Below are 18278 nucleotides of genomic sequence, written 5' to 3'. Positions count from 1 at the left end.
GAATGTTTTAATGTTGGCGAAAACATGTCCGTATGTAGTTCGACAACGATAATTTCATTGCTCGAGGGCCTATAGAAATCAAGATTCAAAAGGACGCTCGGTGAGTAGGAATGTATGGAACAGTTGTCCATAAATAAATGATTTGTTATTAATACATTTTGTAAGCAATTAAGATTTTTCGTAATATTAATGAGTGCCTATTCGAGTATGATGATATCACTATACATGTACCTTAATTGTAAATGTCGGCAAATGATGTTGTTTATTTTGGCCTTCTTGTAGATGATTGAAATTGTGGTAGAAAGAGGTCACACAACTCGAGGTTGTTGGATATGTTTTTAAAAGTTACAAAAGACACTCGCTAATGTTCGGGTCTTTTGTAAAAATTCGTGTAAAATAAATTCCATATCCGACAACCACTCGTTTTGTAATCTCTATCTTACCTATATCCTAATTGACGGCATGCAACTCTAGAGCTATCACTGGACCACCCATCGTCACATATCGTGCCCCAGGAGCTGCCATGATAAACCTCAATTCGTCCTTCATTATCACTGTTTCCATTCATAAGGCGAATGTCTTAAACATAGGAAAAACTATAATGTTCCTATACATAGTATTAAGTTTAACACTTTCAACCAATGTCTAACTAACAATGATTTCGAACAAGAATATTGATTTAAAACAACAAATACACTGTAAAGAAAGAAAATTGTAGCTTTAACTAGTATTTATAAGGATAGATATTGGTAATTATTATTATGAGTAATCTTCACGACTACGGGTAGTGCCCTGAAGTGAAGCTATACCACGAGCGTGTCAAGTAATATTTGGGTGGCACCGCTCTTTTATTGACACTTTAATATTGATATATGTGTGGGGGCACCATATTAGTAAAAGACTTCTCCTTTGAGATACTTGTGATTGCGCTCAGAGCTTGACGTGGTGCTCCCTATAAGGTGCTACCGTGCTTGGTGGAAAAAACGTGATAAAAACCAGAAAGAGTAGTATTGTCATCTTAGACGCAACGCGGGAAGCGAAAACAAAAGACATGAGGCAATGTAATGGAGCTGTCACACTACAGCTGAATGTGCTCGGTAATAATTTGGAGTAGAAGTCTACATATATATTTGAAAAATAACTGTGTCTATTCGTATCATGGTATGTTGATGTTGAGAATTCGAGATGTGAGAACTCAGGACATGCTGAATCTAGTCGTTGGTGCCCCCCGCACAGACCACATTATGATTATACCGATGTCTTATATTTATTAAATTGTTAAATACATACCATGGCCTCAGTTAAAGTAATATTAACCAAGAAAAGATCCAGGAAAATAAAAATAAAAATCTGCAACATAATTGTGGAAGAGCTCCCATGCTCTGGTCAGGTGTTATAACTTTTGTGTTGCAAAAGCTTTCTCAGACATAACAGAAACATGATTAATTAACTATTTAGAAACACAAACAACGTTTTTACAATCGAACATTTACTTGTGACAAAAACAGGGTGTGACGGCCCATTTTTATAATATAGAACTGTAAGGCGGGGATGTATGTATCTGTTATTTTGTATATCAGTCGCCATTCTGAGTTTGTATCTTTGATTACTCGTATGTAAATTTTCTGTGACGTTCTGAGATCTCCTGTTATAGTTAATTATTCCGGACAACACACGGTTATCCCCATTTGCCTCTTTCAAATTCCATGTTGAGTGATTAAAAATTGAACCCTTTAGTTGTAAATGGTAACAAGATACCATCACTTGCATCGTTTCGTTTTCAAAATTTTAAAACTTCATAGAAACACTTCAATCTCACAATTGATGTTAATACCTATGGTCATGCACTCAACTCCAGCGTCCTCACTATGGCCACAGTTATTGGTCCCCCAGGCTCGATGATGACAGTTAGAAATGTCAGTCACCGTGTACCCCAGTGTACAGTTGACATCATCTAACCAGATCTGACCACTTCCCTCGCCGAAATGAGCATTAATAAATGCTTTACCACCTTTCCTGTGACAAATTTACAAATAGATACAAATCCACATCTTTCATATAGCGTTACATATCAATGATGTCGTTGATTATTTAAAGTTATATGTGACGTAACTGGGCGATAATTTTGACATGCTATTTTTTCATCATTAATTTGTTAAAAACCATAAGGTTTGATGAATAAAGCTGTAAAAATCATTCAAATGGCTTCAGATGACTTATAAACGTTAGTTATAACACAGAAATTTTGTACTGTAAAATTGTTGTTTTTATGCCTTAAATATGTTTAAATGAAAACATACCTGCAGAATTCACTTTACATTTACTAAAAACATTGTAAAAATGTGTAATGAAATTGTAGACCACAATTTGGCTTCGTGGTCTCACCGTATGTACTCATTTCACTTCACTATTAATGTAAATAAATGATTTTTGGCAGTACTGCCAAAAATCATTTTCAGCTCTTATTTGTACATGTAAAATTAAAACCTATGCATTGAAAGCACTGTAATTTTCAAAAAGTTGGTAATTTTTGGTGCTGAATAACATATTAAAAGCTCATTTTGATTCGTGAGTATGAAAAATACGGCACATATAACTTTAAACACACATATAATCAGCATATTGTAAAAGAATAGACAAAATATAATGTTGTCTTTGATTTAAGCTCATTACTAAGCATTACAATAACAACGTATTTACTACCAATGCTAGCCTGTATAAATGAAACGTAAGCAATCGTATTTTGCCAAAATGTCTGTTTAAAAATGTACATGAACCTAGTTAGTGGTCATTGCTATTGGTCTAGGTTATAGAGTTGTGTGACCGCACAACGCACCAAAACCTGCGTGCGCACATCGTCCGCACACCGTACATAGATTGTGCGCACATCGTCCGCACATCTGTGCGGTGTACGATCCAAAGACAAATACAAAAGAAGCATATCTTTCACTCACATTTTCTCACTTTAAATATTTAGTATATTTTGAATGTCTTGATTTCAATCAGTATTTTTTTTTATATATATTTTTAGATATAACATTTTTGTAATGAAAATATATACACTAGATTACATTTGTAGTGTATCTACAATACATTTGTATAAAATTTCTCTATGCGAAAAGCAGTATTTAGATTCACATATTATCAATCTTTTTCCAGATTTGATAGTTGCCCCACTCAAGATTAAGGATGAAAAGCTTTCAGACTTATAATAAGTCTTAATATCTTTCTTAACACTTTAAATATACAACATATTGCCTTTGACACGCTGACTATATATAAATAGTACTTAACGATCAGCATTAAGGTCTTGTGTGCTTGGTATTGTTTACCGCGATTTCCAAATAGAATTTGTAGACATGCTCATATTCATAGAATATATGTATATGTAATGTGGTTTCGTTCCTCTGCTTACAGAAAGTACATAATCGGTTGTCTAAAATATTTATTCCAGTTAAAAACCATTACCCAATATTCTATGGGTGATTCTATACTCGAACTACTTTAAAGTGACATCCTTTGTTGTACTCAGAATAACATTTCCCTGTTTTTCACTTCAATTTCATTTACATCTAGTACGTACGACCACCTGTCAGTTTATCTAGTTGCGTAATAAATTTTTGAAATAAAATATTATACATGTCTCTACAAACTTTTTTGTTCTTATTTATTAGTTCAAATGTAATTGTTCTAAAAGGTACGAAACATTGTTCTGTGGGAACAACTCAGAAGTAGGAAGAAAACAAAGGCATCATAGAGGTTCTCAGACCATAGTATAGCATGTATGGAGATCAAAAATTATAAACTCTGCAAAAATCTTCATACGTGCACAAACAATTGTTATATTTGTCAACCATGTCATACAGAAATCTAATACGTCAATCAAACCAGTTCTGGTAGTAAAAGTAGATTTACATTGTATCTATCTTTACTTGAGAATGGAACCGTATTGGCAATCTTAACAGGTTAAATGCTTTATATTTAACTTTCGCAATATAATCTGCATAGGTTGCAAATACTTCAGACCAGAATGGGTTATTATACCGCTTTGATAATTTAACATAATACTTTTCACTAAACACCAGTAACTTAGTTATTGTTGTATTATACATATCAAATAAAAAATATTTCAAACTAGAGTTTGTGTTTACAATTGTCCTTATCCATTTTAGATTTAAGGCTTTGTTGAAAGACTGTATATCAATCATTCTATGACCACCATTTAAAAAAACTGAAATATTATCATTTAAGCTTAAAATAAAAACAACGATTCAAGATGTTTATTAAATACATACCTAGTAAATCAACATTGTAAAGTCTAATTAACCGGTGCATCAGACTGTCTAACAGCCTCCAGTGCGTAAATTGTCAAGTAAACAAAACAAAACAAAATACATGTTTATTATTTAAAATCGGTTGTCTTTATAGTTCACGTTTAAATTTGCCATGACTTCAACACATTAGCAATAAAACCCCATCACCGTTTCGAATATTTACTCAATAAAATTGAATTCCTAAATTTATATCAACCACGATAGCTATCGCCTAGACACTGTACGTTCCTACCGCACAGACCGCACGTCGTCCGCACACCGCAATTCCTTTTACGTTGTGCGGTCACACAACTGTAGTTTAATATGTAAAAATAAACACATATACATACACCACAACCTTAACCTCGAATCATTGACTCTAAAATAATTTAAGAGGATCCAGTTATCGATAAATACCGTCAATTTCACATCAAGCGAGTGATTGCACGGCCAGGTAACAAATCGATCTACTTATAGTATCTCTTGAATTATAACCTATTTGTATATTAGATATCTCTGTTAACTAGCCAATAGCCCGGTCCAGTGTAGACAAGAATTACTATAATATTAATATGTCAGTTATGATCCGTGCATAAGACCGGCACCAGTGTATTTTGTGATATCTTGGTAATTATTCTCTCAGTAACGTACGCCAGATCACCACATGTAATTGTCCAATTTTATTGTGGTGGTAATGCGCTTTTTATTTTCTGTAAAGTCTAAAGTTATAGACTGAAGGGTAGAAACACATGTTTGTATGACGCCATAAACAGACGAGCGAGTCTCAAACAAATTTTAAGTAACCATCCGCTACTGCCTCATATGACCAAATATTTCTGTCAGGTTTGCATCAGGTTGAAATGGTAATAAAAGCAAGATTTTACAAACAGGAAACAGGAAACAAGGTACATGTAATATACGTCCATTTGCGCGAGATGTTTTAGACCGAACTTTTTTCGGTGTTCAGAGCGTTGCGGCATAGAAAACTGTTGTTTGAACATTATATTCTGTTTGTCTGTTTAATCTTAAGAATTTAATTTAATTATAAGGATTGACAAGATGAACATTTGGTCTATTTTTGTTAAAACTGAAATCTAAAGTGTAGTTCACTAAATATTAAATATTTACTTTTTCATTAATGTAATTGTTCCAACATCAATAATATACTCATTATTTGTAATTATGATCATTTACCCCAGCATATAATGTATATATAAGTAAGATATGACATACATGTGGCAAAATATTTCAATTTATAGGAAAGTCCACTCCTACATTGGCTTTATTCGTACCTAAAATGGAGCATCCTACATATCACTGACGCGTCATCGTCTGTCCAACTGTCGTCACACACAGTTCCCCATATACCATTGTGTAAAACCTCGACTCGTCCTTTGTAGGCCGTACTATGCATCCCACGGAGACGGACGCTTGTTGCTAAAAATGAGACACAATCTGTACTTTTTCAAATATTATTGACCTCTCTAAAGTTATAGTTCATGTGTGTTTGCAGTATTTTTATTGACATCTAGATTGTTGATAATATATCTCGTTTCTTGATCACCTTAATATCCTATTATAAACGTTTAAATGGTAAACATAAACTGGCACAACGAATTTAATTTCCTCAGTACAAGGAATATTTAACTGACATATTTATAGTCAGTATTGTTTAAAATGTGTGACAAATATTGTATTCATTTTCTAACGAATTTATATAAAAAATATCGATTTACACTTCAGTATTTAAAAATGTTTTATTTGTTTTATGGTTTTTTTTCTCTCAATTTTTCTACTATTTATCTACTATTACATGTACCAACAACTGTCGTCTTAGTGAACTCACCATTAGACCCTGCAAGGGTAGATAGGCAGAAAATCAAGCATGTAATGGTTTTTGTCATCATTGGAGGATTGTAAAGTTTCTTTCCTGAAATAAGTAAACAGAGAAGTAATTGACAGAGTGTTGCAGCGGTTGCTTCCTCAATGATTTAATTACCCATCATACTGGTTTTTTATATAAGATATCTGGTCTATAAAGATTCTAGAAGTTTACAAATAGTCTTCATCATTGTAGGGGTTAGACGATGAAATCCGTTTATCAACCATGATTTAATCCAAAACATGGAACGGCCATTTTAACGGTGATTAGTTTATGAGTTAATGACGTCATACTGGTTACGTTCTGTATGTCAATTTTATCAACGTAGACCTCAGTTCGGATTTGTTAATTTATGGGTTACAAACTTCAAAATTATAAAATAATCGAGGACCGTGTTATGTATCACACTAAATACATGTAGTTATTAGGTAAGGGAGATAACTCCTATAGCTTTATTATCAATATATCCTATAAAGAACATATCATTAATTTAGGTTATAGAACTTTCTAGAATATTAAAATGTGTAAACATACATGTTTGTAAACATGTTGGTTATAAGTAAGGATCTAGAATGATATATTTCCAGAAAGTTCAGTGTGTTTATTTGTTTACTGTTTTTAGTTAGGTATTTCTAGAAGTAGAAGGTTCTCCAATATACTCCAGCTTCCAAAGGCTAATCAGAACTGTAATGAGACCTGTAATTGGACATATCAAGAATTGTACAGCGCCATATTAGATTCTATGGGGACAGCTATTGTGACTTTATCTGTGGAGTGTTACAACGCATTGTGTGGATTTATTCGTGTTATCTGGAACTTTACAAATTATCTGTGGACATTCATTTTTCCTCGTGGAGTTGTGAACATTATTAATTAGGAACCTGGAAGGGTTAAGGATTATACCAGGACATTCACATACAGAAAAGAAACATTTTAAACTCTCGTATTACTCTTGTACCACCACCAATTACTTTAAATATTGTAAACCATCTCTGTATAATATTGTATATATAATTAAATTGTGTTTTGAATTTAGCTGCTGGTTTCTCATTTCTGTTATACTTTCTTGTAACAACCGTTACATAATTATGTAAACATTGTGAAACTAACATGGAAACATGGATTTTTTTTTTTTGATTTTTTTTTATCTTATTCATTGATTTGTTTAGGGGCGAAATATGCCATAATAAGATCTTTAAGTACATAAACGATCATGGGAAAAGCGAAAAATAGTTTTCATTTGTAAAAAAAAAAAACAGTTTTATATTTTTGTCTATCATTAGAAGTTCAAGTCAAAAATCTCAACAGGATTGAAACTACATTAAACCTAATATTACAAAAACATAATATTAATTCATATTTTTCTATTTTCGGTTAGAAAATCTGCACAAATGATATATTTCAAGCTTAAATATCTTAAGAAATACTGTAGTTCGAAAATCCCACACTCTTTACATAGTTGAATTCTTCATGATACATGCAAGAAAATAAGACCTTTTAGAAAACAAATGATATGTGTTTTTTTCTTCTAAAAGTCAGTATGTACCTTAAAGTGCTATGTACATGTATTTATACTCGCACTAGCAACACTATCTTACATGAATCCATACACGTCGGCAGAACATGTACTTCCTAATAGTTGTGTTGTTACGTTTTTTAAATAGAAATCGATTGTAATATATTGGTTACGTAAGGTGCTTGATCCGTTCCTATTTTCTAAAAATCAATCATTTACATTTTTTAATGGTATGAAAGGCCTACAGCGCCTCCGAAACAGAAAAAAACACTGAACATTATTGGTGCCAATCATGTTGTAAGAAAAAAATTTATTTTACCAAAATAATTGTTTATTCAATATTACATAATGTAATACAGTGTCCCTTCAAGAGAAGGCCTCTCGTACATATTTCCATACTTTTATTTATCTTCCCTCTCTTTCAACTTCAATTATTTATCTATTAATATAATCCTCGTACTTTTCTTAATTTGAGTTTTTTTGTGCTTATTTGACAATATGTGCATTATTTTACAGTGCAGTATACAATCACTGCATATATACTGAATTATAATAAAAGAAATGTAATGTAAGAGATTAGATAAGATGACTTAAAATAAAGTTACAACACCAATCAAATACAAACTACCTTGAAAGTTAACAATGGATGTCCATTTCTTTGACTCGCCACGAGATGCAGTGATAGACAGTATGTGTTGATATTTATATATATATATATTTTTTATTTTTTTTTTTGTTAAGTTAAAATCCTAAAATATTTCATCCGGACAAGTGACCATTGGTAATCAATTATTAGCTTTTATATATCCTTTATCTATTTTAAAGATTAATTTGTCTTGAAATGAGTATAGGTACTGTATTAATTGAAAGCTGATATATGCGACTTTATTAATCATTTAAACCGCTTTGTATGCAAATTTTAAACATTGTATGAAGTTTATCATATTTACATGATGATATAAATGTATATGTATTTAAAATAAAGGTATTTTCTTTATCAAACTGTTGTCTGTTTATTGATGCAGGGCCATTTGTAAATTAGACTTGTCTAAATATGTAACCCTGGTTACATAAAAGATTTTATTATTATACTTATTGTTACAAGCTAATCGATATTTACATAATATATAATTCATTTTCCGATTATGTGGACATGACGTACATAGCAAATATTTTACATTATGAATAATTTGCGTGCCCCTGTGATTGGGTAGCAATATTACATTTTACGGTCCTGGAATAGCAGTTGAGATGTGTTGTTTATATCTTGTACACACTTTCCTTCCACATAATCATAGAAACATAACTGTCTCTTTCGAAGACTGATATATCTCGATCAAATAAGCGATGAAAGGTTACATAATAAAAGTCCACGATCGAGAACATCGTGGGTAGCGATATGCCTAGGACGTTTCCTAGCTGGCGCTGTATGGAATTTGCAAATTATTATTTGTCTGCATGAAATAGATTATTTGTTTTTGATTGGTTTATGTAAATAATGAATATACAAACCCATATTTCCAACATTAGACATTTTCATTTTGTTGTAATCAAGATCGATGCTGGTATCGTTTGTGCGATTGGAGGAGATGACAAGATTTTGTCGAGTTATCTCGTCTTTCCGTGTCGACACCAAAATAAAACTTATATTAAGATATACTGACCGTGTATCCGAGGTAAATTGGTCATTGTATGTGCCAGAGAGCATGCTCTTTCATATGCGCTCTTCAAAACATTTCTAGTGTAAAGTTCATTTTTGACCTTTATTTGACCTCATTCGACCCCTTGATAACATGTATTGAGAAAAAAACGTTCAAGATCACGATCTACCTAAATAACGAAACGTACATGTTGAACGGCGTATGGTTATGAAGTTATGAGCGTTTGAACTTCGTTCGAAAAAAGTAGTTTTTTTCGTCTGTGACCTTGACCTTGAAACTTTCCGAACAAAATCGAACGTACGTTTCAAGACCTTGTGTACGTACAATACGTGTCCAAAGTTGAGCGTCGTACCTTGTTCCGTTCGTGAGAAAGTGTTAAGAAGGTTTTGTTGAAATAATAAGAATAATAAGAAAAAACAGAACAATAACAATAGGGATTTCCATCCTGATGGAAATCCTTAATTATTATAGAAAAACAATTACTGTACCACTACCATCAAAAACAGCAATTAGTAGTATTAACTTTTTCAATTTGTTGCTTAATGAAAAAAAAGCATATGAAAATAAAACGTCTTACCTGTGATCGTTTTACCCATATTCGTGTACTTCCTTGTAGCGTGATAACAATAGTTACACACTGGTTTTATCTTATGTCGCTTTTAAAACGTTCTTTCGTCTATAAAACACGTGCAAACCTATAAATTGAACCGTATGAGTGTTACAATGTTTACTAGTATTATCTATAATTGGATCACAAAAGTGACATGTATTAACAGCACTAAATCTTCTGGTTTTTATCAAAGTACATCTAAAACCTGTCCTAGCTACCATATATGTAAAAGCCAACCTGGATAATCGGATCTTATCGTTCTGAAAGGCCAATATTAACCCGTCTGTATAAAGACTTTAACCTATGAATTCCTCTTTTACTGAGATTTTGGTCTTTGATGTGACCAGTGTTATCATGAGCTGTTTTAAATTTATATAGTTTCATGTTTTTATTTATTTTCAAAAATACCAAAAGACATAGACACAACACATCGGAGCAGAAAAAATCAATCACGTTTAATTACTAAATATGGATGGGATCTCGCCTGACTCCATTTGGATCAAGAGAGAAAACACAAACTCAGCTATTGAAAAGTGTTTGTGATTTTGCTATATGCGATTCAAAGTACCAGTATGTCGTGATTAATCGAGTATAATACATTCTAGATCTCATTATACACAAAATTATGCTTCTTAAGAGAACAATTAGTAACCTATTAGAGTACTTGAAATCATTTCTGTTTTCACTTGAGTCTGACACTACCTACACATATACTGGTATGTAAATGTTTCTATATAATATATGATGTAGTGCATTCAAATACAAAATTAATAATTCCTGTATCACTAAAGAATTACAGTAATAAATAACTGTACAGCACTGAAAGGATGTACAGAAACTGAGAAATAGAAATGTAATATCCACAAATCATTCCATCAAACAAGACATTGATAATTTAATTAGCTACTCACCTTTAGATTAAGAGGCTCTACTAATCATTGCCTGTCTCTAAATTTTCTTTTTTCAAAAATCCTGATAAACAAAAGGTTAGCATTATCTAAACATTACATCGAGTGTAATTGTATTGTTTGTATCTTTTATCACAAAAACATTAATAATTTTCTCGTTAAAAGGCAGACGGAAGGGTCGTCTGCCATCGATTTTATTTGTTATCGGAATACCTCGGAGAGTTCCGTTACATGGAAGACAAATCTTTACAAACGTACGAGGGACTCCGCATGGGGGAAACATGATTTTTGAACATGACGTTCAGCGGGATACACGATGTTTTGTCGCCCTCACACGTGACGACTCTCGACCAATCAGCGACTATGACTCATCGGTGAGGTATAATAATATTGTAAATAGCCCAGGTTGCCATGGATATACAAAGTATTTTTTCATATTACCCAATTTTTTATGATAAGTTCTTTATATGTAGCAAATAAGTAAACGATCAATAACTTCTGTGTTTTCACACTAATATAGTGTACGAAGCTCAATGCTTATTGGCACAGCCTCTTGATATATATGTAATATGACGTTATCAATAATCATTTAGGACCCTTAGAACATTGACCTAATTAATTGTCTTTAATTCAGAGTATGTCTATATGTGTGTAAAATGTTGCAAATAAATAAAGAAAAAAATCCAATCAATCAAGAAAAAAAATAAAAATTAAAAACAAACATAAGATTGTTAAAAAAAACGGAATTTCTTTTTTGGATTGATCTGATAAGAGTCCTGTAGCATGTGATATGGGATCGTTTATAATCTTACCAATTTCTTAGTATGCTATGGTCACGTCTCTACCTGTAAATTCCCGTTGTAAGCGTCGTGTTAGAGATATGTCATACGTGAGTAGATAATGATCTGCTCCTTTTTTATGTAAGCTGATAAATATGAACGTATCAGACGAAAACATTTTTATCACTAGGTTCTTTATCGCCATCAACAAGGAAGTCCTCAGCTCGCATTCCATACCTATATCTATAAACAACACCGGCAATGTAAGTACATGTATATGTTTGTATCTAATTAGTGCAATTTGTATCAATTTATTTTATTTTTAATTTTCAGTTATCTTAATTAATAATAATTGATGACAAAGTTATCACTGGTTTAGATTTTGGCGATGTATCATCCAAAACAGTTATTTTCCTAAACAAAATGTAGTAGAGATAACTAAAGACGATATCATTTACCTTTTATTTAGATTTTGTGATGTAGACAGGGCAGTATAATGTTTGATGTGAGACTACCTGAAAAGTCTGTGCATTAGGTGTGATATAGGCTATATCGCTTAGTCATTAGCGTTTTTTGGGTAATGAACATTGCGGATGGATTAGAAAGGTAATAGTTCCTCCTATATCTCAGTGTGTTAGAAGAGATCAAATAAATCTGGGACAGGTGTATGGCAGACAGTTTGGTTGTTCTCATTCTTCACAATTATAACAAAGGTGACATGGTAATATAATGTTAATGGGCATGTGTGTGAGAGGGTACGCGGAATATATAGTTCTTAAAAATCTTAATCTGTTTGGAAGGAAAGAAGGAATATCACTTATATATGGACCTATGTATGACTCGGTACAATGTAATAATTATCTTTCGACCTCTCTGTGAGGGCAACCAGGGAATTCCGCTATGGTTGTACTGTTTTGTGAGGGGAGGCGGGGAATCCGCTATGGTTGGACCCGTTTGTGAGGGGAGGCGGGGAAATCCGCTATGGTTGGACCCGTTTGTGAGGGGAGGCAGGGGAATCCGCTATGGTTGGACTTCTTTGTGAGGGGAGGCAGGGAAAGCCGCTATGGTTGGACCCGTTTGTGAGGGGAGGCAGGAGATCCACTATGGTTGGACTTCTGTGTAAGGGGAGGTAGGGTAATCCACTATGGTTGAAGTTGTTTGTGTGAGTAGCCAGGGAAATCCGCTATAGTTAGACGTCTTTATGAAGGGAGACATGAAATTCGCTCGTTGGAATTGTTTGTGAGGGAGGAGAGGGATATCCGCTATGGTTGGACTTGTTTGTGATTGGAGGTAGGGATATCCGCTATGGTTGGACGTCTTTTTGAGGGGAGGCAGGGTAATCCGCTATGGCTTGACTTGTTTGTGAGGAGAGGCAAATACATACGCTAAGGGTGGATTTCTTCGTGAGGGGAGGCAGGGAAATCCGCTATGGTTGGACTTCTTTGTGAGGGAAGGCAGTACATCTGCTATTGTTGGACTTATTTGTGAGTGAACACATGGACATCCGCTATAGTTGGACTTCCGTGTAAGGGGAGGCAGGAAATCCACTATGGTTGGACTTCTTTATGATGGGAGGCAGGGAAATCCGCTATAGTTGGACTTGTTTGTGGGTGAAGACAGGGAAATCCGCTATAGTTGGACTTCTATGTGAGGGGAGACAGGGAAATCCGCTACGGTTGGAGTTGTTTGTGAGGGGAGGCAAGGAATCCGCTATGGTTGGAATTGTTTGTGGAGGAGGCAGGAAAATCCGCTATAGTTGGACTTCTATGTGAGGGGAGACAGGGAAATCCGCTATGGTTGGAGTTGTTTGTGAGGGGAGGCAGGGTTAACAAATGCGTTTGGATATAGGTACCATTTGATACATGGTAATTGCCTATATTTGAGATGGAAGTAATGATTCGTGGTCCTGTTTGTGCGATGTGACATCTATTTATGGGGAGATAGGTGTTAGTGTTTGAGCGTAAGTGTGGTTTAGACCTGCTTAAAAGAGAGGAAATGCAATAACGTTATAGTCGCTTAATATATTCTGTGAATAACGTAATTGCTAGAGAAAAACGCAATTCGTTATTTCCTTCTTTCTTCTCCATTTGACAAGTATGTGCTTCACTAGAGGCTAAGATAAGTCTATACAAGGGAGTGAGTTTATGTTACGATCGTCTGCGCACACGGATAATTCGAAAATAACAATAAAAATGATGTCTTAAGTGATATAAAAATAGGTATTTACAAAACTGTGTATTTGGTTAAATAACATTATTATCGCGCTTACAAATGTTTAGAATACATCGTTGTTGAATTGGGTTGCTAAAATAGTATCTAAATATAACTTACATTACAAAATTGTTTTTATAGAAATATGTGACCTTCATTGCCACACAGAAATAGAGATGTTTTTGGTAATCCTGTGTGTGTTTACTCTTATCCATGCACCAATATTTACACTTGGTGAGTACACTTTTTATTTATTTGTTTATTACTTATTTTCTTTCTCCCTACCTTATTTTGTTTTTCCTAACGTTTCGCTTGACACCAGCTCACGTTTGGCCTCCTGTTGAGCGCTCGCCTCTGTGAGGAAGGCTTCAGGCTCTGTCCTCTGGCCGAGACACACCAAAGTCTGCAAAAATGTTAGTTTTTTCTCCTCCTCAGCGTACATGATAAATAGACGAGTGTTTCGGCCGTTGTCAGTATAATGTGACCGGTGAGGTGTGTTGCTTGGTGTCTTCGGTGACATGCTTCAGTGATTTCCACTATACAAACAGACACAACAACGATTTAACGATTTTAACGATTTTATTTTACACCCAGACACATTGACGCGTCGCAAGATACTGGTGATACTTCGCGTAATCCGTACTTCGCGATTTAGTATTAAACGTGATGCATTTAGTCAAGTTTCTAAATATGAAGTATTATATACCAAACGAACCGGAAGATTCACGGATTTCAAATATGTAACTATTTGGCAGATATGAAGAAAATATTTAGGAAAAATTCGTAGAAATTTGTCAACATAACGTCATTTTCTCGTTGTCCCATGTTACATCGCGGTTGCACAAATACGTAAGAAAGTCACGGTACTCTCGTAATTTTTCACTCAAAACTGTTAAAATTCGTCCATCTTAAGTACGATATATACTTATTTTGTAGATAACGGCATTTTGGAATTTGAGCCTTTTTTTCAGTAGTAAAAGAGTAGAATAGAAAAAGAGCAAAAGTGTCCCATCTAGTATCAAGAAGTAGAACCGCGTTGTTTAGCTACGCTGAAATGTATTAATAAGACGATATAAGTGGATAATAAACAATCATTACAAAGTACAGGTTCAATAAAACTATCTGAGGTAGATATCATATGCAGAAATAAAACGGTATCTTAGTTACATTGATTTTGCCGTGTCCAAAGCAAATGTCCCAAATGCGAATATGCCCGACCTTAATCAACGACATTACGTTTATGACGTACTCATACCAAAAACGCTTTGTTTTGTGTTGTTGGCTCTATAAGCATATAAAAGTACATTTCGTGTTGTTCATTTTCATATATAACATGACCCAAGTCAGTTGCAAATTATAAAAGATATATCCATTGCCGCATGTTACATAGAAATGTCCCAAGTTCACTTTTACGTCATACGTAAAAACTTGTTTCATCATGACGTCGCTGTTTATCCAACCATAAAACAGCACTCACTCATACAACCATATATTGAAAATGTTTCCGTATGATTATACACTAAGTTTAATTAAAATGAGTCCTTCTAAAGACTAGTCGAACAGTAATTATAACAATTAAACTTGTAACAACCCCCCCCCCCCATCTCCGCAACTGATACCCGATACCGATACTACTATCAAGCAAAACTATATTTGCAAAAGTAATTGACGTTAGACGGCTACCATGTTTTACGGTAATTAATGAAAAAAGCTAAAGGCTTGCACTAAATGTGCGAACCCCAACTTCTCCCTACCACCTTCCATATTATCAGTGTTGTGGGCATTTCGATTTCAGTGTTGTGGTCATGATATTACTTATCCTATTTATGCTATTGGTTATTTTCTTGTAAACATATTTTTATCTGCAAATTAATGTCCCCAGAATATTGAAATGTTAATACAAGCCGTGACGGTATCTGACGGGAACATTTTGGTTAAAATTTCAAGCTATAAACACCGAAAAAATAGATTACACGCATAGGCTCCGTATCTAACTTATGTGCATGTGTAAATGTATTTCCATTTAATGAATTCATATATAGGCGACAAGATTACTATACATTGAGAAGCTCGCGAGATGTCATAAGAGAAGTCTCAACAAATGGGAACTACGATAAGTCTGTGACCTTTCACGATAACCTCTTGAATACTGGTACTGGTATATAATTTATGTGCGTATGCTCACCTGAACAGAATACTGTACATGCAATACATGTAGCCCAGAATTAAAATTATGCAATATTAATTGTACATTGACTTTTTGGTTTTAGTCATTTTGGTCTTGATCCCGGCCAAACACCAGACATGTCCGGCCGGTGGCCGAGGCTTTCAGGCATAATCGGTGAGGTACCCGAAGATTTTTACTCGAAGTTAAAATCTCTCCGGCCCAGTGTCCCGTAGATTTTCATAACCGGCAACATATTCTTCCCCCTCGTTTAATATCGTCCGATATTCTTTCGGGAATCGAGTGGCAATCACACTGCCCGACATTCGGCCGGGCCTGGTACAACTATCGTTCGTTGTCCGTAAGATACTCGGGCGATATTCGTACGATGTCCGGTGAATAGACCGGTTATCGCCCGGACATCATATGATAATCGACCGATCAGCATTATATGTTCGGGTGATATTCACTGTCCACCGGTCCCCTAAAAATTTCTTTCGAAACAAACGCCATACGATTACCGTACGTACGGCCTCCTTTTTATGTAAATGATGTGTGACAATTTTTGACCGTATTGTCCGATGTCGGAAAAATGGCAAAACCACCGGTACCGGTGTACTCCCGATTACCCTCTAACCCCGGATACCGGTGACCAAAAGTAAAGCATAAGCGTCATCTACCGGACACTTTCATCAATTTCTGAACTTTTGAACATTTTTTGGATATAGACTGGGTTTAATATGGCGTATCTTATTAAACTTGCATTGTTATGTTTAGTAAAAGAAACAGGTGGTCGTCAGCGGCACAGTACATGTACACGTACCTTGAAACTGTCAGGGTGTTGTTATTTCATTTAATTAACATCCTTATTATAACATATTAATTGGCTGCGCACAAAGCATATAAGGTGGGAAAGTAAAAGCATCAGAAGTAAAAACATCGACCTGTGGTCACTACATGTTATATGTAATTGTCCCACATTGGTTTCCATCTCATGACCCCGAGATGAACGGTTAGTGATACTACGCCGGGTTATCTTTATCACTCTATTATTGCACCAACCGCCAATCACTCCCCTACCCCAATCAGAATAAGTTTAAAAGGTTGATACATGTATACTAGTAATCGTTGGTCTCTTATTGTGTTGTCATTGTCAGGAAGCATGTGGCTACAAAATTTAGCGTTTCACGAATTAAGTTTATCTAAATCACCTATACTTTTCGTTGAGACATGTATGTATTATATTGTTCAGTAAAACCTTTGACCGTTTACGATGCTATCTTTAGTGTCCTTTTGCCGGGGTCGTAGAATTAGAGAACATTATGATCAAAAATTTGAGTCAAGCATTTTTTGTTAAAATATTCATGTAGTGAGTTCAACTTAGTTTTTATCGATCTGTATTTATCAAGGTATTTTATTTACAGGAAATACTACTGTACTGATGCCAAATAACAAATATCGTAATACTATCTTTTTCATTAAAACCTTACGTTAACGTTGCCTTATGAAAATACAATCGCCGTATTTGACTTCTAAACCGAGAACGGCTTAACTGCAGCTTTGTGTACAAGATTAGCAGTTTATACCGTTATTATACATATGTACATTTTGGAAGTAAAATAAAGATGAAATATGATTTTAGTCCTCAACATGAATATTGGAAACTCCATTCAAGCACAAGAGAAACATTACAGGAATCTTTAATTCGATTAAAATCAAAGAAAAGTCAGATACAGACACAATATACAGATGTATATACATTCATTTTATATACATGGTCTTATAGGTCATACCAAAAGGATTCGATACATATATAACTTTTGTATTTCTATATTCGAAATTTCTTAAAATGCCATTTTTAATCCATGCCGTTGTCCATATTTAACGCCGTTCGACGTCACCCTAGTGTAACGTTAAGTATCACCAGTATCTTGCGACGCGTCATTATAATGTGTAACATGAGGGATAAAACAAATACAAGTGTATAAGCATGACAGGATGAACAAGTATATGTACATAACATTAAGACATTATTATATAGCAATTACTCTCAACATGTTTACATTTCACATGTACGAAACACAAAGTATAAATATTATTCATGGTGCAATAGAAGAAAAAAACCTAAATCATAAATGTAGAATATTTTGATTTCATAGTAGCATCATTATTACGATAATAGTAGAGGATTAAGTTTTTTAAGAAAAAAGGAGAGTCCATTTAGGACACTCTTA

General features: G+C 34.2%; 2 protein-coding genes across 3 annotated transcripts in view; one reads left to right on the top strand and one right to left on the bottom strand.

The window, feature by feature from the left end:
- Positions 1-11073, bottom strand: part of LOC138332374 (scavenger receptor cysteine-rich type 1 protein M130-like) — a 30876-nt gene extending 19803 nt beyond the window's left edge. Inside the window, exons 1-6 of one of the 2 annotated variants that reach the window (XM_069280454.1) lie at positions 10894-11073; positions 9950-10067; positions 6160-6243; positions 5606-5750; positions 1835-2016; positions 444-579 (exon numbers count right to left, since the gene is read on the bottom strand). In XM_069280454.1, the coding sequence (XP_069136555.1) occupies positions 444-579; positions 1835-2016; positions 5606-5750; positions 6160-6243; positions 9950-9968 (566 nt within the window). In that variant the 5' untranslated portion in view covers positions 9969-10067; positions 10894-11073. Of the gene's footprint in view, positions 1-443; positions 580-1834; positions 2017-5605; positions 5751-6159; positions 6244-9949; positions 10200-10893 lie in introns of those variants that run through there. The other variant, XM_069280453.1, reaches the window with a different exon arrangement.
- A 727-nt stretch (positions 11074-11800) lies between these two features.
- LOC138330785 (neurotrypsin-like) overlaps positions 11801-18278 on the top strand; it is a 25990-nt gene continuing 19512 nt past the window's right edge. Inside the window, exons 1-2 of the mRNA XM_069278305.1 lie at positions 11801-11932; positions 14022-14114. Coding sequence (XP_069134406.1) covers positions 14057-14114 — 58 coding nt within the window. The 5' untranslated portion in view covers positions 11801-11932; positions 14022-14056. The remainder of the gene's footprint in view (positions 11933-14021; positions 14115-18278) is intronic.

Source organism: Argopecten irradians, chromosome 9 (assembly GCF_041381155.1).
Source record: "Argopecten irradians isolate NY chromosome 9, Ai_NY, whole genome shotgun sequence".
Taxonomy (NCBI): Eukaryota; Metazoa; Mollusca; class Bivalvia; order Pectinida; family Pectinidae; genus Argopecten; species Argopecten irradians.
Note: the sequence above shows the minus strand (reverse complement) of the source record. Positions and strands in the feature narration are given on the sequence as shown.